The sequence below is a fragment of the Chiloscyllium plagiosum genome, unplaced genomic scaffold, assembly GCF_037043375.1.
Source record: "Chiloscyllium plagiosum isolate Xiang-an unplaced genomic scaffold, Cpla_swu_hap1 HiC_scaffold_34, whole genome shotgun sequence".
Classification (NCBI taxonomy): Eukaryota; Metazoa; Chordata; class Chondrichthyes; order Orectolobiformes; family Hemiscylliidae; genus Chiloscyllium; species Chiloscyllium plagiosum.
The window spans coordinates 43,745,393-43,772,510 of record NW_028270172.1 but is presented as its reverse complement, the minus strand read 5'-3'; the positions used below and the strand labels follow the sequence as shown (position 1 = coordinate 43,772,510).

Here is a 27,118-nt window from a genome sequence, read left to right as displayed (position 1 = left end):
ACTTAATTCGGGGAGTGGGGGAATGCTGTTTGTTGATAATGCTGCCTGAGTGCAACTTGAAAGACCACTGGATAATCTTGAGATCCTGACCCAATGTCACTTTTGGGGATTTCCCTCCCCAGGCCTGTTTCCATACTGTAGGGAATCTAATCTAAATCCTTTTGATTGTGGGAATGATTGGGCCCGATGGGGGCTTGCCAATTTAGGAGATTGTTGGATATTGGGACCAAACATGATTCCAGAATCCAGTGGTATCCAAGTCCTGCCCACTTGAATACCCTTCCTAGAGGTTGTCAATCAACAGGCAATTTGGTTGTGTACAGTGTGTGGAGCACAGTTAGTGGGAGGGCCCGTTACAGCTCAGATAGGTGCTGCTGATATAGGTGGGAGACCATGACAGCACCTCAAGTTGGAGTCACCTCTCAAGACTTCAATAAACAGTTCAGTTAAGCGTGGTCATAACTGGCAAACCTTCAGTGTGGAGAGGGAACTGCAAGGTGGGCCCACAGTTGCCCTCAGGTACGATGGGATTAAATATCCCCACCTTTAAACTCGCCACCAGGGGGCACTAAATTGAGCCCAGTCTTTATTATTATTTGTGACTGGGTTAGGTCACTTGTTAAGCTCTCTGGAAACATTATGATAGACAGAGAGTGCAGGCCTGTCAATTCCAGTTAGGCGGGAGCGATGTCAGGAAATGAGCAGAGACTGTTAGCTACACCAGCGGCTTCTGTTCGACCGTGGAAAATGATTGTTGTATAGCAGAAAAAACATGCAATGTTCCCTTCATTCATCTCACAAATGCCAGTTGTATGAAACCTTTTAGAATATTGCCCAGAATTGTGTTTTCTCTCTCCCCCCACGACATGCCTTTCGAGTTCTGGGTCATTGCTGTTCGACGGTTTAGTTTCTTGTGCAAATAAAAAGAGATATATCTCGCAGGGATACTACTTTCTGTGCTGGGGTGGTGTTATTATTCCAAACAGCCTTTCAATGCAGATTTCTCCCCATGACCTTAACAAGTGAGTGCATTGGAAGCTGATCAATAGGATGCCGAGATGGGAGGAGCCGGAGCTTGTCAGAGCTCCCTGGGGGACTCGGTGGGGAGGGTGAGCGTTGTATTTCAGTGGAGTTGCCTTTCTCCTGGCGGTGAGAAAGGACCATTGCCCATTCCCGAATTCTGGATCTCTCCTGATAACTGCGGCACAGAAGCTCGCCAGCAATTCGAAACTTTTTTTCCCTCACTCGGCAGCACCATGGACAGCCCGGGCTTCCACAATCTGGATGCTGTCGGTTTCCTTCAGATTTGGCAAAGATTTGACGCTGATGGTAATTTAAACATTAATTTTACCACTTTTACTGCTAAATGGTGAGATACTTAAGTTCCTGTTATCTGTACGTGGACACGAAGGGGTGATTATATTTGAAAATCTTAATCTGTCTGTAAAGTAGAAATGATTTTCCCTCTAGTGTATTTCGGAAACTTTTGCGATCAAATTGAGACATGAAATATTCAGTAGATCTGAAAGGACGAAGCAAATTAGTTTGAACGAAATGTACATAAATCAGGTGCTTGCACAATACAAAAACAGAAGTGGCTGGAAAAGCTCAGCAGGTCTGGCAGCATCTGTGGAGAGAAGTCAGAGTTAACTTTTCGGGTCCAGTGACCCTTCCTCAGAACCCAAAGTGTACAGTACATTTTGCCACATTTCTTTATGTGGGGGTTTGATTGTCCCTTAAGTTGTGTTCTGTTCTCGACATTACGTTGGTACAATGCTTCATATTTTTCATTCTGTATGAGTGAAGTCAACTATTTATTCCATTGCAGCCTGAGACTTGTAGCAATAATTCACTTCCGTAGTTACCCTGGTTCTTAAACCATCAGCGTTCCTTTTTCTTGCATAGTTTATTGTTTGAACAGACCCCACCCTTGCATTTATTTATTTTATTATGTTTATGTTATTTCCTTAGCAGCTGCATCGGCCTGGAGCTTTCGATTTTTATTTTGTTAATGATTGAGACAGGCCAGGTGAAACCTTCAATTTTGCCACCTTTAAATGTTGCTCTTGAGAGATCCTGTGAAGAGTTTGTACAAGGGGCAGGAATTAGAATTGCTGTCAATTCCTTGATCCATAATCACAGATTTCACCATTTGTTTCTTGTGGAGAAATTACAAAGAGGGAGGCAATGGTAGGATTACTGCTAGACTGTTTTTCTAGAAACTCCATTAATGTTCCGGGGGCGTTCTTTTGTTTTTACTGAATTCAAATACCACCGTCTGCAAAGGCGGGTTTCGAACCATTGGTGAACCGAAGCAGACCATGCGCAAGTGATGTAAGACCTGGACAATATTCAGGCTTAGGCTGACAAGTAGTAACATTCGCACCACACATATGCTAGACAATGACCATCTCCAATAACAGGCAATATAACCGTCACTCCTAGGCATTCAATGGTGTTATCATCACTGAATCCCTAACCATCAACATCCTTGGGGTTACCATTGACCAGAATCTCAACCGGACTTGTCACAAAAAACACAGTGGCTACAAGAACAGATCAGAAGCTAGGATTGTATTGGTGAGTAATTCACTTGTTGGCTCCTCAAAGCCTTCACCAGCAGTTTACCATTTAGAAGGCACAGGCAGGAGTGTAGTGGATTACTCCCCACTTGCCTGGATTAGTGCAGGCTCCAATACTTAATAAACTGAACACCACCCAGGACATTGCAGCCCACTTGATTGGCAGCACATCCACAAACATCCACTCTCTCCACCACCGATCTTCAGTAGCGGCAGTGTGTACAATCTACAAGACGCAGTACAGAAAAACTCCTTAGACAACACCTTCCAAACTTACGACCACTTCCATCTAGAAGTTCAAATGTGGAAGATGTATGGGAGCACCACCATCTGCAAGTTGCCCTCCAAGCCACTCACCATCCTGACTTGGAAATGTATTAACATTCCTTCACTATTGCTGGGTCAAAATCCTCCCCCACCCCGTGCCCCAACTGCATTGTGGGTCAATGTAAAGCATGTGATCTGCAGCAGTTGAAGGCAGCTCACCACCACCACCTTCTCAAGGGCAACGGGGACAGGCAATAAATGCTGGCCAGACAGTGATGCTCCAATTCTAACAATGATTTTTTTTTTCAAAACTGTGAGTCAAGAGCATTCTAGTTTGCTTTTGGTCATTGGCCACCATTGCTCTTGCTTTTGCATTTGGAATGAATTGGGCCATCACAACATTGGTGCTCATCAGGGCAGTGTCCCCCATTTGAGGACCAAATGTATCAGCATCACCAGGGAGTCACAGATTCCAAAGATGCAGCCAGACTTGCTGAGTATTTATAACATTTACTGTTCTATTTCAGATTTCCAGCATTTGTGGTATTTTATTTTTATGTTTACATCGGTACCATTGAAGAGTTCACTTAATCTATATTCGAAAGAAAACTGTAAGTTTTTGCACACTCTATTGCACACTATTACTATTGCAGAAATGTGGAGTTGCGAAAGTTCTCATTTCAAATGTGCTCATCCTTTTGTGAAGTAAAAATGATCTTTCAACCTTTCTGTGGTTTTTAAGAAGATGGGAACTTGTACTATTACAGTCAATAAAGTATTATTTTAATTTTATTTTATGATTGCTCACTCCAGTCAGGATAATATATTACATGGTGGGACCTGGTTTTTTGAGAGTACTCACTGAGCACACTAGTTCTTCACTGCAACATCTGTACATCCTTCTGCAGCAGCAATTCCAAGCAAAACCACAATACCACTAAAGCACACCAACATTTTAAAATTGCAGCTGTTGAAACTTCTGGGTTTAAGGGACAGCAACATCTCCTAAAAAGCTGTAGTCACTACAAAAGCAACCTAGTCCGCCTTCCTAGAACATAGTTTCTATTGTATATTCTCAAGAGTTGTACACCGAGGTCTATTCTGAGAAATGTTGAATGCAGCGCTTATTACATGTGAATAATGAGGTCAACTTGCTGAAATCAACATAACAGTGAAATAGCTCAGACTCTAGCTAACCATGTTTATCTCAGTACAGATTTAAGGCTGGGTAAGTAGGATTTTGACACGTGCAATTTTATGCCTGAATAAATGCAGCTCGATTTACTGTGCTGTATTGCATTTGTGCTGTTCATTCCATACCCAAAGGTCTTCAGACAGGATTTGCAGAATTTTTTTATGTTATTCAATTCTTCAAATGATTTTATTGAAATGGTTACACTATTTGTTGAAATCTCTTCTAGACAATGGCTACATTGAAGGCAAAGAACTGGATGATTTTTTCCGTCACCTTATGAAGAAACTTGGTGCTGAAGTGAGTCCACATTCTACTTTAACTTGTTAAATAGACCTCATTGTAAGCATTTCCAAGGCAACCAACTTAGTTCCCTTCTGACAGCTGTTTGCCAAATGCAAGTGTACAGAAATGGAAAGGACTCACACAAAAACAAGATACATAGCAACAAGGTCAGTTCTGCCTGTGACTAACAATATATTCTAAAAAAGGTTACTGGACGCAAGACGTTAACTCCGCTTTTTCTCCATAGCTGCTGCCAGACCCAGAGATTTTCCAGCAGTTTCCTTTTTTTTATTGTTAATAATAATGTATTGTTGAAATAAAAGCAAAATATTACCGATGCTGGAATTCTGAAACAGAGAGTGTAAGATTTTTTTATTTAAATGGAGGACCAACATCATAAGGTAATGCTCTGAAGTTGGGGAATTCAACGTCAAGCTTTTAAAATGTCTAAACAGAAAATTGAGGTGTTGTTCCTCAAACTTCATTAGAACATTGCAGCAGGCCCAGGACAGAAATATTACCAAGAGAACAAGGGGACAATCGAGATGGGAGTTCTGAGTAATTGCTGCAGACAGAATGAAAGTGTTCCACAAAGTGGTTTCTTTGTCTGTTTGGTCTCGCCAACATAAAAGAGTCAGCATTGTGAGCAGCATATGTGGTAAACTGATTTGAATGAAGTACAAGTAAAATGCTTTTTCACCTGGAAGATGAGTTTGGAGCCTTGGACAGTGAGGAAGGAGGTGGTGAAAGGAACAAAAATAAAAGGAGGGTAGAATCAGAGATGGACCAAGTGAAGTGAGAGAAGGATGGAAATTGAAAGCAAAATTGATTAATTTTCCATTTTCAGAAGAGTTGTGGAGCGGGCCAGAGAAGGTCTGGAACAAGGAATGTTCCACTTTCCGTGTTCCATTGCTCTTTTAGCCCTGTTCTGAGGAAGGGTCACTGGACCCAAAATGTTAACTCTGATATCTCTCTACAGAGGCCACTAGGCCGACTGACCTTTTTCAGCAATTTCTCTTTTTATTTCTTATTTACAACATTCAGTTTCTTTCGGTTTTTATTCCTCTACATCATCTGATCCCCTTGCTCTTCCTGTTCCTATGGAGAAAGTGAGGACTGCAGATGTTGAAGGTCAGAGTCGAGTGTGTGAACTCCCCAACGCATCAAGAACAGAAACCCCCCAGTCCTCACCTTCCACCCCATCAACCTCTGCATATGTTGCATCATCCTCCACCACTTCCACCACCTACAAACAGACCCCACCACTAAGGATATATTTCCCTCCCCAACCCTATTAGCATTCCAGAGAGCCCATTCCCTCCACGACTCCCTTGTCAAATCCACGCGCCCCACCAACTCTCACCCCCAATCCCAGCACCTTCCCCTGCCATTGCAAGAAGCGCAAAATCTGCACCCACACCTTCCCCCTCCCCTCAGTCCAGGGACCCAAAGGATCCTTCCACATCCAATAGAAATTTACCTGTACCTCCACAAATGTCATCTACTGTATAGGTTGCACCCGATGTAGTCTCCTCTACACCTTGAGGATTGTTTCAGAGAACATCACTGGGACACCTACACCAACCAATTCCACCAGCCCATGGCTGAACATTTAACTCCCCCTCCCGCTCTGTCAAGGACATGCAGGTCCTGGGCCTCCTCCATTGCCAAACCCTAACCACCCGACGTCTGGAGGAAAGCATCTCACCTTCCACCTTGGGATCCTGCAACCCCACAGGATTAATGTGGATTTCAATATTTTTCTCATTTCCCCTCCCCCCACCTTATCCCAGTCCCCAGCCTCCAACTCGGCACCGTCCTCTTGACCTGTCCACCATCTTTCCCATCTATCCGCTCGACCCTCCTCTCCAAACTATCACCTTCTCCCCCACCTATCTATTGCACTCCCAGCTACCTTCACCCAGCCCCACTCCCCTCCCATTTATCTCTCCACTCCCGAGGCTCCCAGCCTCATTCCTGATGAAGGGCTTTTGCCCAAAACATCAACTCTCCTGCTCCTCGGATGCTGCCTGACCTGCTGTGCTTTTCCAGGCACCACACTCTCGACTCTTCCTGTTCCTATGTCAAAAGTATAAAAACTACCATTTTCCAACTCCTTTCAGTTCTGAAGCGTCATACCAGACTCAAAACATTAACTCTATTTCTGTCTACAGATGCTGTCAGACTTGCTGATTTTCTCCAGCATTTTCATTGAATATACTGTTCAAATTCTGTTTGCATTTGCAAGGACATAAAATAATCATCTGAAAAGATTGTATGATGTTTTCATGGCATTCACTCTTTTTAAAGGTTCAACAATCTAAATCATTTCCATGAATATACTTCCCATTATCTCTTTTTTATCCGATTTATTCTAGACTTCAAATTATAATTGTCTAAATCTTGAGTTTAATAATTCTGACAAAATTATTGTTTTCAGTGAGCTAACTTTCTGTACTGTTTTTTGAAGCTTTTAATTTTGTTACTTCTAATCAACAAAAACTTTTTCACACGAAATATTGTGAAGTAGAATTCAATATACATAGCACAGAGCAAATACTGTTTAAAAAGCAAGCAAACTGCAATTGTTTGAAAATGTGAAACATAAATTGCTGAAGTACAGCAGATCAACTAGTCTTTATGAAGAGAACTGACAGGTACTTATGTCAGGCTGATGCCTTCTTGAGGACTGGAAAATAATAGAGGCTAACCCTTAGAATCTGAAAAAAGGAAGGAACAAGCAGACAAATAAATCAACCAGCAATACCACAAAGAGAAAAATGAAGTATCTTTTGAATAACCTGTTACCTGAACACAATGTCAATATAAGAGATCACCTTAGCCAGGCAATAAGAATGTAGTGTTACAGAAACAAAGGATAGCAAAATAGTTAAAGTAGTGACCAGCAAATGCACACAAACACACGTGCACAAAGACACACAACACACCATCAACAAACCAAAGCAGAAGATGAAACTGGAAGAACTTATCAAATAATTTGTTCATTTTGTGAACATCTGTTTTAATAAGTTATTGTTTCTGGTCGGCTTCATTCTGGTAGAACAGTATTCTGTTGCTATCAACCTTTGTTTAGTGCCAGGATTACCTCTTGAGTCAAAGGGTTTGTGAGCTCAAGCATATTTTTAGCTGGCATACAAATGCAATACAGAAGGATCACTACAATGTTGGAGTGCCATCATTCAGATGAAATGTTGTTAAGGTACTGTCTGTCTCTGAGATTATATAAAAGAATTGATTCAAAGAAGTGTAAAAATGCTGTCTTGTAATACTTAATGTAGGTACCTTAACCAGCACAACTAAGACAGTTTAATTGGTCAATTTCTTTCATTACTGTTTGTGGAACCTTTCTGTGTGAAAATGTGTTGCCTTATTTTCCTAGATGACAGCAATGATCATGCTTCTGAAATAATTCATTGGCTGAGACATGCTTTGCGACCTTCTAAGATTGGGAATGGTGCCATTCAAATGCATGTCGCTCTTTGTTTAGATTATACCTGAGTAAAGCAGCCAAATTAGATCATTTGTTAAAAGTCAACAATTATTACAAACATTTCAAAATCTTGAGTGAAAAGTAAAGATTCTTCTTGATTGATTTATTGGATCAGAGGAAAAGCTTGGAAGGAGATCCGGAAACGCAACAAAAGTTCAATGTCACCATTTAGCCGCAAGCAAACTGTTTGCAGAAGGACTGGATCAATACATGTGCCTTTGGGAGGGAAATTTGCACTTTCACCAGTTTTTCCACATTATGAGGCATCTGATCTGAGTCAAATTTTCAACATTGAGATAAAAGAAATTCTGCGTGGCAAGTATATTCTGACCTCGAGAATACGAAAACTATATGAAGCTGGGTGCAGTAAACTGTCCATCTGGCTCTTTTTGATAACATTGAATTTCAAAAAAAAGTTTAAGGTTGAAGAATTGACATTAGAACCCTCAGTTAGGAAGGCATTGTTATATAAAGATCAAAGTTGTATTCTAAAATATTCTGCCTGATTGTTACTCAACCTTGCTGATTTTGTTATCCTGTCAAGTTATTAGGTCAAACTTATGGCTTTTAGACCAAAAGCTTTTCTGTGTTGGAGAATAATCTAATTTAAAGAGCTAATGTCAGTTCGCAATTGCTTTATTTGTCAGTGCATGGAACATTGAAGTTTGACATTGATGAAGGAGTTTGTGTAATATACGGAAAATTTTGTATTCAGGAGATTTGGACTTAGTTAATGGACAGAGGGATTTAGATTAGATTACTTATAGCGTGGAAACAGGCCCTTCGGCCCAACAAGTCCACACCGACCCACAGCCCACCATCCTACATTTACCCCTGCACCTAAAACTACAGGCAATTTAGCATGGCCAATTCACCTAACCTGCACATTTTTTTTTGGATTGTTGGAGGAAACCAGAGCACCCGGAGGAAACCCACGCAGACACAGGGAGAATGTGCAAACTCCACACAGAGAGTCACCTGAGGTGGGAATTGAACTCGGGTCCCTGGCGCTGTGAGGCAGCAGTGCTAACCACCGCGCCGCCCCTTTCAAAGTTTAATGCTACTTCAACATAAAAACTCTGAGTCACCTGTTAGAGGACTCCTTTAATGCCATTGGGAAAATGCTTGAATCTGTTGTTAAGGAGTTAGTAGCAAGAAATTTAAAAAGGCTTAATACAATCAGACAGAATCAGCATAATTTTAAGAAAGGAACCACCACATTTGACAAATTTATTAAAGTTTTTTGAGATGTAACCAGAAAATTGATAAAAGGGAACCAAGAAATCTCGTGTAAGTTGGATTTTGAAAAAGGCATTTGATCAGTTGTGATCAGTTTTGTGTCACGAGTCAATATCTATTAAAACCGATACTACCAGCATTGATTTAATTCACAGTATTAATGTCTATCATGTATATGGAGGCTTCTCATGTTCAATTTACGTGACTTTCTTACAATTACTAGGAACTCTTACCATTAATGAATAAGGAAATCCAAGAAGAAGCCATGTTAATTTTTCATGGATTGCTTAGATTCTCAGGTCAGAGAGGAATTATCCAGACTTTTTTTCCCCTTTATTGAATTTTTCTTTGTCTCACCAGAACATGACAAAAAGGTGGAAGAATTGGGGTGACATTGGGGTGGGTGATGGGTGTCATGTGTACCAAAAGAAGTACCTTGTCATTGTGCAGCAGCCATCATGAGTTCACACAACCAGAAATGCTTCATTGGAAATTTAGATGCACCCAAACTCATCTTGGCATCTGAATTCCTAATACTGCCGGATATTATTTGTCGTTCCTTCACTATCATTGGGTCAACTTCCTGAAACTCCCATTCTCACAACACTATGGCATGCCATTACCCCCATGGGCTGCAGCAGTTCAAAACGGCAACTCAGTACCACCTTCTCAAGGACAGGCTGATGGAACCAACTATCTGTCTCCCATTCAATTTCCTCTTTTCATTTGATTAGGGTTAGAGTCATGTTCAGAGTCAAATGGCAGAGTCAGGTTTTGGTAACTAAAGATGCATTTCTTAGTGGGAAACATTTTCAAATATTGAATGATCCCTTCAGCTTTGAATTCTCATCTCCCGATTTTAGTGAATTTGAGTTAATGCCTTCAGAAAGAAAATGGGTAGCAGAATTTCAAGACAAACAGTACTTTGCCTGAAACCCCACAAAACAATGTCAAGACTTATGTTTTTGTTTCATTTCACTGAAGAAAAACATTAGCCGACAGCAACTCGTCAGTATAAACTAAGTCTGTGAAAAATAAAACTTCATTGCATTTGTGGTAAAGCAAATGTGCGCAAACCATGTCACAGTAATGGTAACACATTTGTAGATATAAATATTGTGTTCACACTAATCCACAAATTTAAGAGCTTCAGTTGTCAGATATTCATCTGTCTTTACATACTATTTGCAAGTTCCCCTTTACAGTATATGGCTAGTTTCTGTTAGGCACATAGTTAAAAATTAAAGAGGACACATGCCAGATGCTTTGCAATTTTAACACCATTGTTAATGTAAAAGTTAGCTTGTATCAATTGATCCACTGTGTTTCTTCCTTGTGATTAATTTATCTGCTTCAGGCCAAATTAAATTAAATAATGTTATCTTGTGCAATTGCATACTCAACGTTTTCAATCCCAGTTTTCATGAAGGCTCAAAATGGATTTTTATCCTCGATTGACTCCTACATATCTCAGAAGGTGCAGGACTTTGTAGAAGAGCAATGATTGGAAATTAGTAGCTGATAAATATATTGCCCATAATCCTAAAATTTGTTACTTAAACAACTTGGTCATGAGCACAGGTTGTTATAAAAGGTCCATGGCCGTATTGTAACAGCAGATTTTTCTCCAGAGTTCTCTCAATGCTTGGCTAAAACTATCAAAAAATAAGTTACCAGACCATTAATCTCACTGGGATTGTGGGACATTGCTGTGTTCAAATTGACAACTACTTTTGCCTTCATAAGAACAAATGGCCACCGTTCAAAAATAATTATTTCTGAAACAATTTGAGACACCTTAAGTGTACAATATAATTATAACATCCTCCTTCTAATCAACTTAATGATGATATGGACTAGTTGCCTTGCCTATAAACATTACTTAATTCATATCCCTTATTTTATTGGTCATGTAATATTATTTCAGACTTATTAAGCAAAAACAATGAGGAATAGCATTTTAGCATAAAAAGTTGCTGCCATGCTGATATTGTTATACCTTCAATCTAGTGAGACTCCCCTACAAGAAGAACATGACTCGTGCAAACGGGTCAATGCACTGACTTGGTACTTCCACCAGGGAACCCCCACAAAGCGGGGAATGAGTCTGAGATGCAACTAGAACAGAGCAGTTCCAGTTTTGTGATTTGTACTTTCCAAAAGTGTCTTCTTTCCTCTTGGAGATGCTGAAATTTTAAATTGCCAATACTGCAATGTACTTTTCATATTGTGGTTTAGAGTGAAAGACCCAATTTTCTCTTACACGACGTCTGAGTCATGTTTGAAATAAACCCTAGCTGTCTGCTGTCAAGCTGCACTCTCATGTGAATGGACCTCAATGAAGTGTGCATTTTTTTTAGTAAGAGAGTTTAGCATGATTTTGAAATGCTTGGGGATAATTTTGTAACTAATGTTCAAAGCAATTAATTTCTTACCAATTCAAATGCATGCCATGTTGTCAGGGAAGACAAAGCTTTAGAGATTAGTGTTTGATTACATGTGGTGTGATCCAATCATTAACTGTGTGAGTAGATATCCAAGTTAGTATTCATGGCTCCTAGTTTCACACAACCAGAAATGCATCATTGCAAATTTGCATACATCCAAACATGCCTTAGTGTCTGAATTCCTCATATTGGCACCTCATTGTTTGCCTTTCCTTCACTATCACTGGGTCAAAATCCTGGAACTCCCATTCTAACAATATTGTGGCATACCATGATCACAATGAACCATAGCAGTTCAAGAAGGCGACTCATTACCACCTTGTGCAGGTTAGGTGAATTGGCCATGCTAAATTGCCCATAGTGTTCAGGGATGTGTAGGTTAGATACATTAGTTAGGCGTCAATGTAGAGTAATGGGAAATGGGTTTGGTTGGGATACTCTTTGGAGGGTCAGTGTGGACCTGTTGGGCCGAAGGGCCTGTTTTCACACTGTAGGGATTCTATGATTTTCAAGGACAGTTATGGATGGGCAATAAATAGCGAGTGTTACCCACATCCTGCGAATCAATTTTAAAATGTTACATGTAACTTGGTATTTAGAAATCAAATTAATCAAAATTACTTTCCAACAGAGCAGTATCCCCGCTGCCATAATCAAGGTGCTAGAACTGTTGATATCTATGGACAACAAGAGTCAATGCAGCAAGAGGCTATGCTTCAAGAGAAATGAGCACTTAATTTGATTTGACAAGCATCATGAGTAAGACATAATATGACTTCAAATTCCAATTCAATTATCCTGAAACCTGCTGTTGCAAGTGTATGCAGTATTGGACATTAGCTAACATTAAAGTTAATTTGTCAGTATGTTATGTTAGGTTTGTTCAACTTTCATGGATGGGATGGGAGGGGACTGGCATATTTCAATCATTCTCTAACTCGAGGGCCAGTGATTAAACTTAAGAAAGTGAAGGTTTGAGACAACAGTAAGCAAGAATTTCAAAGTAAAAACAATTCCAGCCAATAAATTGATCATTTTAAATGATTAATAAGCAATTTATCAGAGTTTGTTGAAGAATTAAGATATATTGTGGAGAAAGGAGACCAATGGATGTACTGTAATGAAGTTTTCAATAGACATCTGGATAGATGCCACATCAAAGATTATTATGGAAAATAAAAGCTCACAGCACATGAAGTACATATTGATATGGTTAGAAGATTGACTGGCTGACAGGAAATAATAGCCATAAATGCATCAGTTTCTGGTTGGCAAGATGTAATGAATGATGTACCAAGAGAATAGGTGCTGGGTCTCAATCTTTAACAATAATATAAAAGAATTGAGTGAAGGGACCAAAGGCATGGTAGCTAAATTTACTGATGACACAAAAGTAGGTAAGAAAATAAGTTGTGAAGAGGACACAAGGAGGCTACAAATGATATAGATAGTTAAGTGAATGGGAAAAGCTCTGACAAACAGAATCATGTATAAAAATGTGAAATTGTTCATTTTGGTAGGAAAACTAAAAGTAAACATTTTGACCACATGTTGAAAGAGTACAGAGTTTTGAGATCTAGAGAAATCTATGCGAAGAATTTATGGGTGCAGAGGAGGTTTACCAGGATGTTGCCTGGTATGGTAGGAAGATCGTATGAGGAAAGGTTGAGGCACTTGGGGCTGTTTTCATTGGAGAAAAGAAGGTTTAGGGGTGACTTGATAGAGATGTACATGATGATTAGGGGTTTAGATAGGGTTGACCATGAGAACCTTTTTCCACGTATGGAGTCAGCTATTACGAGGGGGCATAGCTTTAAATTAAGGGTGGTAGGTATAGGGCAGATGTTAGGGGTACATTCTTTACTCAGCGAGTCGTGAGTTCATGGAATGCCCTGCCAGTAGCAGTGGTGGACTCTCCCTCTTTATGGGCATTTAAATGGGCATTGGATAGGCATATGGAGGATAGTGGGCTAGTGTAGGTTAGGTGGGCTTGGATCGGCGCAACATCGAGGGCCAAAGGGCTGTATTTTTCTATGTTTTTATGTTTCTATGTTTCTATGTTTCTATGTGATCTAGTACATGAATCTCAAAAGGTAAAGTATGCAGATAGAGAACCTAATCAGGAGAGCTAACAAAGTTATTGGTTAAAATGAGGGAAATCAAAAGTAGGGAGGTTATATCATTATACAGGGCACTGGGGAGACTGCATCTGGAGTACCATAGTATTTCATTGCTTATTTTATTGAATGATACAAATGCATTGGAAGAAATTCACAGAAGGTTTACAAGACAAATATCTGGGGTAGGTGGATCCTGAGGGGACTTGACAGGTGGATGTAGAAAGGATATTTCCTCCTGTGGCAGATCCTAAAATGAGGAATCAATGTTTTAAAAATAAGCATTTAAGACAAAAAAAGAGATAAGAATTATTTATTGTGCAGAGGGTTATGTGTCTTTAGGACTGTCCTTCTCAAAGGGCGCTGTATGCAAAGTTTTTGCTTACCAGTAATCTAATTGATGATTGGCTATTGGGTGTAAATGGAAATGTGGAGTAATCAAATTAACCATGGTGATGAGGAGACTAATCAGTCAGGGGATATTTTGTCTTGGTTGGTCAATGGGAGATCTCCTGGTAAACTCACTCTGTACACCAGACATATACACTTGCACTCTCCAACAGGCAACAGCAACTAAAGAGAATTTGAAGAACTTGTACCTTCTCCCTAGCTGAGGATTATTGAGCCCGACTGCAATGTTTATATTGAAACCTTCATTCTGATCAGATGACTCAGCACAGACTCATGTCTACTATCTCCTACTCCTGTTCCTAATTTATATGCTCATATATTTCTATTGTGCCATCTCTGCTGACGTTTTAGTCCTTTTAAGTGCACCTACTTCACTGTTTAATTTTAAATGTGTGTATTTGCATATATCAAGCATATGATTATGTGTGTGTTATTATAAGCACATTGAACAAGGGTGGCAAGGTGGCTCAATGGTCCACACTGCTACCTCACAGAGTCAGAGATCCAAGTTCAATTCTACCCTCAGGTGACTGTCTGTGTGGGTTTCTGCCAGGTGCTCTGACTTCCTTCCATGATCCAAAGATGTGCAGGTCAGGTGGATTGACTATGCTAAATTGCCCATTGTATCAAGCGATGTGCAGGTTAGATGGATTAGCTATGGGAAATGCAGGGTTACAGGAATAGGATGGGGTGGGGGTAGGGTCTGGGTAGGATGCTTTTCGGAGGGTCAGTGTGGACTCAATGAGCTGAATGACCTGTTTTCACACTGTAGGGATTATAACTGGGCCATTTCATCTTTGATGCTATTTAGCAATGGAAAAATGAATGCATTTAACTAACTTTGATCCCTGCCCCTGAGCATCTCTGTCTTGAGAAATGCCTCAATGTCTCCACGATTTTGGGGAAGCCAATTCCAGATTTCTTTATATCTCCTGAGTATTGTTGTTGATAAAATGGATAGATAGGTTATCGAGGACTTTTACAACTTTGTACTCCAGGAATGGTATGAACGTATAAACCCAAGTTTCTAAAACGCTGTCTGCTGGCAAAACGTAGTAGCAGAAGTGTAAATCCAAAAAAGTTTAACATTCAGGATCTGCATTTTTCCATGCATATGCCAAGAGCTGTAAAGCAGCTATGTATTTTATTCAGAAGAATTTGAGGAGCTAATTTTATTTCCAAAAGCATTAAAATAACAGATTTGACCCTAATTCCAACAGAAAATGATTGTATTTGCTGTTACAAATGTAAAATACTGCCACACAGCTACAAATCCTTTGTCCAGTTTATCATTATTCAATTATTGTTATAGTGTTTCTGCAGTTGCATCTATTTTTGGGATTTATTCGTTGTTCAGTACCTTGCTTCTGTTGCTGTAGATAGTGTTTTTGACAATGTTAGTGTTGTTAGATTTTATGGACCTTTTACTGTTCTTATGGTAAGATAACCAAGTGACAAGCGATACTTTCAGAGAAGCCTGATAGCTGTTGTCATAGAGAATTGTGACCCTTGCAACTCTTTTTCAGTGTTCACGTGTGCCACTAGCTGGATCAGCATTTATTATCCATCCTTTATTGGTACAGCATTTTCATTCCTGGCATGAAACGATAGAACAGATTTCTTTTATTCCTCCTTTGGCCACTTGAAGATTGAAACTTAGACTAATACTACAAATTAAAAATTTTACGTTAGTTGCCATTTTACATAAACCATGCTGCCTTTCAGTAATAGTCAAGCCAGTTATTGGAAATAGATGTTACTATCTACCACAATGGGATTTCATAGAACATCGATTTGCGGTTCTGGATTACTAATTGAGTGGCATTACAACTACACCATCATCCCATTCTGCATCTATGCAGAGAAAAACAGTCCCATTAACATTTCAACTTCCATTAGTGATGTGACTCAGTGCCTATGCTTGTAGGCACAATTCAAGCTTGTATTTCTTTGGTGTGGGGGAGAGAGGAATTGGGACTTTTGTTTAAGATATGGAAGTGCATGGTGCTTTTCTGTAGATGTGCTTGTTTTATGCTTATGAATATGAATAGTGTGTAACATTAAGTAAACAAAGTGGCTGTGACAATTTCATGCTTTTTTCACAGCTGACCCAGAGCAAATTGTTCCCATCATGGAGAGATTCATGTGATCATAAAGGCAAAGTTACCAAAAGCAGAAATATTACAAAAACAAAACAGAGTATCAATAAAGTCAAAGTAGATTTACAAAAGTAGTTACGTTTTGGACAACTGTGAAGTTACTCTCCTGGTTTATAGCAATGGAATCCTTCACGTAGCATCCTTAACAAATACACTACTGCAGGTTTACACTGGTGGCTCAACTGGAAAAATCACTGTCCAACGAGACAGTCAGTTGAGAAACTCTTATTTTCAGGACCATTAGAGTATCAAGCTTGGAGTTAAAATGCAATCTGCTTCATAACTGAAATTATGATATATGTATCCCTGGTTCAAAGTCATACAAGGACTCAGTAAAATCCTGTGCTGATCAGGATCAAAATGGCAAGACAATAATTTCAGTTGGCCTCAGTCTTCCGCAGCTATGGAGAGCTTACAAAGTCTTCAATTACTCTTCAGCTACTGTTGCCTGCTGGAAAGTGCAAGTGTACATGTTTGGTGTAGAGAGTGGTCTTGCTATGAGATCGCTCATTGACCAAATGAGACAAAATATTCCCCAATAAATGACATTCTTCTGTAATTTATTGTTTGTGAATGCTAGCTTCAAACAAAACATGGGCTTCATCAGTCACCAAAGAACTCCTGTCAAAATATCAGATGATGGCCTGGCTGTTGTCTTCAGTACAAAGGATGAATGAATAAATAAAATTTGATGCAGGAAAGGCTAAATTGAAAGTCATTATAAATCTATCAGACAGTTATAAAAAGCCTACTGATTCATGAGTGTCCTTAAGGGAAGGATATTGTGCTTGTTAATGTAGTACAGCCATTCAAGTGGTCAGGCTGTAGCTGGTGGCTAGATTACACTCATGTGCATAAAGGTTATGGTGACCTAGTGGGTCACATTGTTTGCAGAGAGAGATTTACATAGTTCTCTGCATGACTTGGAACCAAGGATTCATGAATGTGCTATAATTTTAGTTATGAAGCAGATTTCATTTTAACTCTATCAGAATTAGGACCAAATCTGTTACTCTAATGCTGCTGAAAATAATACAGTTCCTCAAATTCTAGTGAATAAAATACATAGCTGCTGTATAGCCTCATGGCATATGCATGGAAAGATGCAGATCCTGAATGTTAAACTTTCTGGGTTTACCCTCTAGTACGAAGTGTCTCCAGAGGAGCATTTGTGTTAGAAAGTTGGTAATGTAGAATAATGCCCTTCCAGGAGTGCAAAGTTGTAAAATTGCTCAATAATTGTCCTATTTATCGACAATAATATTCATTCATTATACCTTGAGTATCATGCAATTTTAGGTAAAAGCATTAACTCATAAACTAAAGGATTTATGTTGAACTAACATACACATGTAAATATATGTATATGTATTTAATGCTCAGGTGGTAGTTGAACTGCAAGTCATGTATAGGCAAGACCAGGTAAGGACAGCAGATTCCCCTGCCTGCAGGACTTAAGCAGGTGGGTTTTCATGATAAGTTTTTATTCTAGATTTTTAAAAATTAATTCAGATTTCACCATCTGCCATGGTGGAATTTGACCCAAACTCTCTAGATTGCTAACCTAGTGACATTACTACGATACCACTCCCTCACCCTGTATATGCAGGGAGGAGAAAAGGTGACATTAACATTTCAGTTTGCTAACCTTTACTCAGTTAGTGATGTGTAACGGATTTGAAGCAAATGCAGAGACTCAGAAAGAGAGTGAGAATTAAGGCTTAGGCCTGCAACAGGGCAGAGGACAGTGGAGATGAAATTGTGCAATATTCCCAGAGAGGATAAATCCTGGTGAAGTTTTTACTGGTAGCTTTTCCTCTTGACCTGGAGAGAGGCGGACAGCTCATGGCCAAGGTGCTGTTGTCATGGTCTCCAATTTTATACTCACCTACATATGCTGACCTGGGGAGGAAGTGTGCAATGCATACAACTCCAACCATAGGCACACTTTCATGTATTGTGGTGTTTAGTTAACCCTTCTCATTCTCTTTTGGAATTGAAGTTGATTTGTTTCCACTCCAATTCAATGGGTTCTGAGGTTAGTGCTAATTCTGATGCTGACTTGTAGACTCTCTGCAGGGTAATTGGTACCTGAAGAATGGGCAGATAAGGTATTGAACAATTGTGCACTGTCTCTGACACCTCAACTCTGCTCCCATTGAAGATATCTTTGGTTCCTTTCAAATGAACCTTCTCCATTTTGGTGTCCACAAGTCAGGAACTCTCATCAGTTGATGGGGATGGTTTATCTGTAAAGCATTCCTGAAGCAGCTGCACTGTCCTTCTGGGAGTCTCCCGTCATGGCTGAGCCTGGAGTAGAACAGTTCCTTCAGGAGCCTGGTGACAGGTCCACAAATGACCATGGAAGCTGATTTTGTGTGATTCTTACCTCAATATTTGGCGTGTTAGATTCAGTAAGGAAGCAGCTGTTGGAGCAGCTTTCTTCTAAGTGAATTTGCAACTTTCTGTGAAGGGACTGCTAATGGTGCTTCTCCAGTGATGCAAGTTTTCCAAGTCTCTAACGCATATCAGGGCGTTTGGATCTCTTGTGCCCTTTAAACAGTGATTTTAGTATTGGGTTTGAAATTCTTATCCTAAAGTACTCTCTTTCTCACCCAGCTAAACTGTAAACTGGCACACTTCATGCGCTGGTGAGTTTTGTTGTCTCTGTCTGCCTTCATCAAGGAGAAATTCCCCAGAAATGTGAATTTGTACAAGATTTCAGTGTTCATCTTGCTCCATGTGGGTAGGTGATCAACTGAGAGAGGTATTTGGAAGGGGAGCTTAATTTTCTAGGTATTTAGTGAATGGCCTGTCTCTCACTTCCTTCAGAGAAAACGTCAACCTTTCTGTGGAGCTCAGTTTCTGGGTGAACCTGCACACTGTCATCCTCTGCATTTTGAAACACAACGACTTAGGTTGAAGTGGTTTTAGTTTTGATTGAAGACTGCCCAGAGTTAAGCCATTTCCCATCTGTTCTGTAGATTATCTCCACACCTCTGAATAATTTGCTTCTACTTCTGCCCCACCACATATGGTTTTACTTTAACATAATCATGATCACATTATCCCCGACAGCATCCTGTCTACTTTCCTCTTCCCAGGTGAGGAACATGAGGAGATGTGCAGCTATGGCAGGAGTGTAGCTTCACCATGTTTCAGAATTTTAGCAGAAGTTCCATCTCCCCCCAAAAGACCCTGTAAACTTTTGACTATTGCAACTACCTGATGATGGAGCAATGCTTCAAAAGCTGGTGCTTCCAATTAAACCTGTTGGACTGTAACCTGGTGTTGTGTGATTTGTAACTTTGTACATCCCAGTCCAACACTGGCATCTTCAAATCATGAATATGTTTTCAACTTCCATAATAGGGTATTCAAAGTGAACAGGGAAAGGTATTTCACAATGAAGTTGATGGTGTCCAAGTGGAAGCCAGAGTCTTAGCTGATGAGTTCTTCAAAATGTTCTGTCTAGCAAGCAATCACTATCTCTATGTTGTGTTTTCCTCCATGATTAGGCTTTCAGTGGAATGGGCACTTGAATACTTGGCCTATGGATCACCTTGACAGAAGAAACTATACATATATTTCTTCAGTATTTGCAAAGAGTTGGATTTCTTGTGGTCTTTCTACTTATCATTTGTTCTTTATGCCATGACATTTATGTTGTATCTACTGTCGTCAGCTGCTTATAGGATTGTTCCTTCTATCTTGACTATTGTAAAGTTTCCAGTTTGTGATAACTTTACACTTATATTTGATATGTCCTGTATCACTTGGTCCTTTTTGGCAAATCAGTCAAATCTTTCCTGGTAAAGAGAGTACTGAAGTTTCTGCCAATGTTTTTTGTGATGGAGGTTGTACTGTAGCTCCTGATGACTAACAGTTGAGAGTTTTGCAATGGAGTACTGACAGTCAAGTGCCCCTTTGGAAGCTTTAATGTTAATTTTTTTTGTAGCATTGATTTTGTTGTTTTCTTTATTTATGGACAGGCTGATGGAGATGGTAGATTAGACAAGGTTACATCAGCACCTAATGTAGCACAGTTAAATATATCTCCTTGTAATCCCATGCCAGATGAGGTTGAGCAAGTGCCAATGTTTAACAGTGGGTGTTGCCATAGGATCTTGTGTTTGGCTCATTCGTGGAACAGTTGTTATAGAGACATAGAGATGTACAGCATGGAAACAGACCCTTCAGTACAACCCATCCATGCCGACCAGATATCCCACCTGAACCTGCCAGCACCCAGCCCATATCCCTCCAAACCCTTTCTATTCATATACTCTCTTTTATATCTTTCCTCTCTCACCATAAACCTATGCCCTCTGGCTCTGGACTCCCCGACCCCAGGGAGAAGACTTTGTCTATTTATCCTATCCAAGCCCCTCATCATTTTGTAAACCTCTATACGGTCACCCCTCAGCCTCCGACGCTCCAGAGAAAACAGCCCCAGCTTGTTCAGTGTCTCCCTGTAGTTCAGATCCTCCAACCCTGGCAACATCCTTGTAAATCTTTTCTGAACCCTTTCAAGTTTCACAACATCTTTCCGATAGGAAGGAGACCAGAATTGCACGTAATATTCCAACAGAGGCCTAACCAATGTCATGTACAGCCGCAACATGACCTCCCAACCCCTGTACTCAATACCATGACCAATAAAGGAAAGCATACCAAATGCCTTCTTCACTATCCTATCTACCTGCGACTCCACTTTCAAGGAGCTATGAACCTGCACTCCAAGGTCTCTTTGTTCAGCAACACTCCCCAGGACCTTACCATTAAGTGTATAAGTCCTGCTAAGCTTTGCTTTCCCAAAATGCAGCACCTCGCAAGTTATGTTCTAGATATTTTGTTAGGAGGAGGACTCCATTAGAGGTGGCATTCCCTATCCTTCCATGCCAATCAGGGTTCTGTTCGAGTTTACATTGAAATCTCCAAGGAGGATCAGTTTGTCCCCTACTGGGACCAGAACCAAAGATTACTCAAGTTCAGTGTAGAATGCCTCCTTGATGTCATCGGTTGCTTCAAGTGTAGCAACACATGCAGTAATGACAGTGACATGCTGATTCCTCATTAGTTGAGAGTGTGGTGCAGGAAAAGCACAGCAGGCCAGGCAGCATCTGAGGAGCAGGAGAATCGAGGTTTCGGGCTTATGCCTGAAACGTCGATTCTCCTGCTCCTCGGATGCCCCTTGACCTGCTGTGCTTTTCCAGCATCACACTCTCGACTCTGATCTCCAACACCTGCAGACCTCACTCTCTCCTAGTTGATTCCTCATTAAGGTGAACTGGGCAGTCACAAAGCATTGTTTCTCCCACAGGGAAAGCTGTTGAGGTCCCAGACAAATTGATTTTTGATGTTGAAGCTCACCCCATGGAGGTATAATTCTCCTTTGGAAAACCCAACTGGAAATTGGATGCCATCTGCCCTATTCATTGGTCTTCTCTTGAACATTTTGTCTCGTTCAAGATGGCAACATCAGTGTTAGGGATTTCCAAGTAATGACTATTGTGTAGTGCTCAGACTCGTCACAGTTTGGACTATCCATGAGCATGTTGACATCCCAGATTCCAAACTGAATCTTGATGAGTGGTGCTTAATTGTTCATGGTTTTAATTTCATGTGGAGCAGTCATTGCATGTCAACCACCACACAGTTTCAATAGCAAGGAACCTTGGTCAAACTGGAAGTATATTCTGAGATAACTGCAGACAAGCACAATGTGAGACATTAACATAGTAAGTTTCGTGTACACAGCTGGGTGTGACTCCATGGGCAGGACAGACTGAAGCCGAAAAATCAGTAGTTATATCTAGACTCAGTAGGAGACTGACGACAGTCTCTCAATCATTCCAGTGCTGGAGAAGGACAATAGACTGACCTGAGATACTTTAAGTATCACATTTTTATCAGATACCTACACACTTGTATGACCACAAGGCAATGAAACTGCTGTCCAGTTTGTGGCAAAATTAAAAGTAATTCCAGTCATGACTGACACTTTAATTGTGACATATTGCAAACTAATTAATTCTATTTGCTATAAATTCTGTCTTGAAATCTTATTCTCCACAATCACCTGATGAAGAAGCAGCGCTCCGAAAGCTAGTGTTTCCAAATAGGCCTGCTGGACTATAACCTGGTGTTGTGTGATTTTTAACTAAATAATTCCATCAATGTAAAGGGATCTGATGTTAATGTGTTGCCATAAATGGTAATTTGAAGAATTAGACATGCTGACATTGAAATGCATGGTGGTGGGGGTGAGAAAAGTTGTGTGATATCTCCAGAATCTTCATTGAGTTATCGGCCAGTTGGCAAACCTTGCATGATTGGGCTGGATGTCAATTGGATTCTAATACGTATCAATCAAACCTTGACTTTCACAGGATGACCTGAGTGCCGGGAAGGTCCAGAAAATGAAAGAGCGATTTATGTCAGCTTACGATGTCACTGCGGATGGAAAGCTGCAAATCCAGGAGGTAATCACATGTTACTAACTCCAGCTCAGTGTCTGTTCAGTGCAAGTCATGCAGATAAGTTATAAGGACTTGGTTTGTATTTCATTGAATACAGATCATAATGGGATGATTTGCTTTTGATTTTTAGGTTGTTTAAAGCAGCTGGTAGAATAAATAGTAAGAAACTATTTCCTCCTGTGGTGAGGATAGCACAGAGGCAGAACCTTAAAACTGGAGCGAAGCCAGAGAGGGCTAGCACCAGGAAGCATATTTTCACCAATAAAGTCATAGGAATCTGGTGTGTTCTCACTCACAAGGCTGTCGAGGCTTGGTTAATTCAATGTTTCAAAATTCAGATTTTTCAGGTCAAGAATTCAATAGGATTTTGATCCAAAGCTGGTAAATAGAGTCACTGATTAATGGAATGGGCTTGAGAGACTGAATGCCTTATATATGTTCTTCTGTTCCTTAAAACCCGTTTCACTATCGTCAGCCATTTTAGAAAATTAAATCACGGTAAGAAAACCTGAGAAATTTCCATGCTGTTTGGCTTTGCTGTACTATTTGAGTATGTTTTATATGACTTGAATAATGTTCATGACAGCGTAAAGAATTTGTTGAGGAATTACTTGATAGTATGAGGGAACTAGATTAACATGAATAAAGCACTCAAATTCCCCTTCAGTGGTTTATATATTAATCTTGAATGTGTAAATTATATCAATTCAGAGTGTGGTAGAATACAATTCTGCTGATACAAGTGGCCTAAGTGCCTTATGGATGCCCCATTCTTGAGTTGCTAGATCTTTTCAAAATCTCTCAATTTAGCACAGTGCAGTGCCACTCAACTCAATAGAGGTAATGCCCATTGTGAAGGCAGGACTTCAGCTACAAAGGACTTTGCAGTGGCTGCACTTACCAATACTGTCATGGACAGATGCATCTACTACAGATAGTTTGATGAGGACAAGCTCAAATACATTTTTCCCTTTTAGATTTCCTCATTAACAGCCAAAAGCCCAAACCACAACCTATGTCCTTTAGTCCTTGCTCTCTTTAGTCAGTGGTAATGTTATCAAGCCACATTCTGTAATGGACATTAAAATCTCCCAAACTAGAGTACGTTTAGTGCTCTCACCACCCTCAATGGGGTGTTCAACATGAAAGTGCACCATTTAATCAGCTGAAGGGGGTCACTAGGTGGTAAGTCATAGGAGGTTTACTTGCCCATGTTTAATGTAATGCCACAACTTCAGTGGGTCCAGAGTCAGTGTTGAGGACTCCCAAGGGCAATCCCTTTCCGACAGCATTCTCAGGTGGATCTGTTTTGTGGTATAGGACATACTCAGTAATGGTGGTAGTCTTTGTAAGGTATGATTTTGTGAGAATGACTGTGTCAGAGTGTTGCATTAATGCTGTGGGACAGGTCTTTCAACTTTGGCACAGAGGATTTTATAGGGTCAACAGGGCTGTCTGTGCTGTGATCACATTTGGTACTTTGGTCAATGCTAGATGATTTATTTTGATTTCATTTTTTTAAATCAGATTTTGCAGCAGTTAGATACAACTGAGTGGTTTGCTAGGCCATTTCAGAGGATACTTAAGAGTAAAACACATTGCTTTAGGTCTGGAGTCAAGTGTGGGCTGATAAGGTGACTCTGGCAGACAACAGTGAACATTGAATACATTCACTGCTCACAATGGGGTCTCCTCATCATTAAGGAAATGAAGTGTAGAAGTGGTGACTCTTTCGTAGAACACGTACATTCCGAGTACTTCGCAGAATACCCACGTTCTGTCCACAAAAACAATCCTAACCTTCCAGTTGCTCGCCACTTCAACACAATCACCTGTTCCCTGGCCAGCATCTCTGTCTCAGGCTTGCTACAATGCTCACTCAGTGAAGCTCAGTACAAGATGGAAGAACAGCACCTCATTTTCCACTCAGGAACTTTACAGCCTTCAGGATACAACTTTAGGGCTTGAGCTGCCCCATGTCCTTTTCTCTAAATCCCTAACTCCACACACCAGGTCTCGTCATCTCATCGTCTGCTATTACGCACATCATATTGTTAACAACCCCCAATAATAATTACTCACTCTCCTAGCCTGATTGTTATTCATGTCTTTGTTCTTGTCTCTCTTTGCTCTATCATTACCTACTGTTTACTCCTTACCCTCTGATCCCCACCATATCTTCTGCATGAAAACCGACATTTTCCTAGCTACCGTCATTTCTGAGGAAAGGTCACTGGATCCAAAATGTTAACTCTGATTTCTCTCCACAGATATTGTCAGACCTGCTGAGCTTTTCCAGCAATTTTTGTTTTTGTTTCTGATTTCCAGCCCCTGCAGTTCTTTTGGTTTTTATTAATGAATGAGATTTTTGTTGACACCACTTGGCAAAGGTTTTATGATCACTATAAAACTAGATATTATTTCCAGATTTATTAATTCATTTTAATTCTCTCATGAGTGGATTTGAACTCATATCCCCAGAGTACGAGGTTGGATCTCTGGATTACGAGCCCAGTGCCAGTGCCGCTGCCAGAGTTCCCGTCGAATTTCTTTCCAACTGTATGAGCCTTTCTATCAACGTCTGGAACTGGAAATCAATACTATAATTGGCTTACTGACACTGATTGCTGTCCATGCAACCTTGAAGTGGCCGCACAAATGCAATGTTGACCATCACCTCTCTGGATGTTATTTAAATCTGTGTCCTTTCACTTTAAAGGCTAACAGGGCTGTCATGTTATAGAAACTTATCATCCAAATGGAGTTGAATATTTAGTTCTGATTGAAATATGTTGTCAACATTTATTTAGTTAAGCAGTCCATAATTGATATGTAAAAAAAACTTCATTGTGTCCACAGTTATGTAAAGGAAGAGGAGTAATCATGGGCCCTTGCATATAGGATCTAAGACATTCACAGTTTTTAAATAAAAAATGCAGAATGTCTAACCTTATACTCCTGCTCTGAAATTTTCACAAACTACACTCTTTCTCCGATATAATGTATTTCCTTAAATGCTCCCAGCAAACCCCTTTAATTTGGAGAGACCATAGTGACATTTGACTTAAATCAGTTCCATGTCAACTGCCCAATATCTTATCAATCTCCTGAGTTTTGGCAGGATCCAGTTGGGAAAACTAGAACGTACAGTGTAGATACTAGACATCTGGGTAAATACTTCTGAATGTTTACAAATTTTTATTTCTTGGTGACCATCTAATATTGATGATCTCTAGTTGTATTCCTCTTCACAAATGGAAATACACTAACTTTGTGAGTGTGTTATTGAAACCTTTCATAATTTTAAAGACCTTTATTAGGACACTCTTCAATTTTCTCTTTTCAAGAGAAATGAGACTGAGGTAGTTCATCTTACTTTCTTAAGTATAACATTACACGTTTATTTCATCCTTGTAAATCTTCAATACATCCCCTCAGTGTCTTAATATTGTCTTATAATCTAGAGACCAAAACATTACACAGTGCTTGAAGTGTGGTCTATCCAAGATTTGGGATGCATTTAGCATAGCTCCTCCATTGTTCACTTCTATCCTGCTAGAAATAGTTCCTGAGACTTGGTTTGCCTTTTATGTGGCCATCCTAACCTATGCCACTACTTTTTGGAAAAAAAGCAGTAAGTGCTGGAAATACTTAGTTCACAACCTGAAATATTGCACTGAATTTTTTCATTTTTGGCAAAGACTTTTGATTGAAATTCATGGCTGGTAGTCAGCAACAGCACATGTCGACTTTTCTCAACCAATTCCCCACTCTTCAGCTCTTAATTATGAAGGTGACCCCTTGGGTGACCAGCTGATGCTGTCATGTGACAAAATAGGCAGAAGTGCTCGCTTACACATTCCCAGCATACATAACCTTCAGTCCCATCATAACATTATATACTGCCAACTTGTGGAGGCTTGGATTTAACATTAATTCAGTTTAGGTCATCATTTTGATTTGGTTTGAATGGTAAGAAAGCATTTTTTGAAGTTCACTCAGATGTTTTGTCAAAGGCGAAGGCAGAGCTTGAGTTTGCTTTCTTAATGCAAACACTAAACAGAAGTCAAACTATACGTGGAAAATATCGTGATTAGAGATAGAGGCAATGAAAGATTTGATTATTGAGCCTTAATCCAATGCAAAGCAAAATTTCTATCCAACTGTTTCCCATTCTGTATCTCCTTATACTGATGTATAAGGTGATGATTCTTAACAGGGTTCACGTTCACGTTCATGTTACACTGGCTCCTCTACTCCATTGACATCAGACACATTTAATGGGTGGAGACAAGCGGTTCTGCTATAGATTTCAGAAGGAGCAGATTGGTCAGTTCTGACTCCCTAAGCTCCTAATAATTATGCCTGACCAGAAATAGGTGTATTTACTTCTATCATGCAATAAACCTTCCGTTTATCTAACAGC

At 40.0% G+C, this 27,118-nt stretch overlaps 1 protein-coding gene across 1 annotated transcript in view; it reads left to right on the top strand.

Annotated features, from left to right (window-relative positions):
• Positions 1-1,133: 1,133 nt before the first annotated feature.
• The window catches only part of scgn (secretagogin, EF-hand calcium binding protein), a 59,250-nt gene continuing 33,265 nt past the window's right edge, over positions 1,134-27,118 (top strand). Inside the window, exons 1-3 of the mRNA XM_043719098.2 lie at positions 1,134-1,329; positions 4,271-4,341; positions 22,603-22,695. Of these exons, the coding sequence (XP_043575033.2) occupies positions 1,257-1,329; positions 4,271-4,341; positions 22,603-22,695 (237 nt within the window). The 5' untranslated portion in view covers positions 1,134-1,256. The remainder of the gene's footprint in view (positions 1,330-4,270; positions 4,342-22,602; positions 22,696-27,118) is intronic.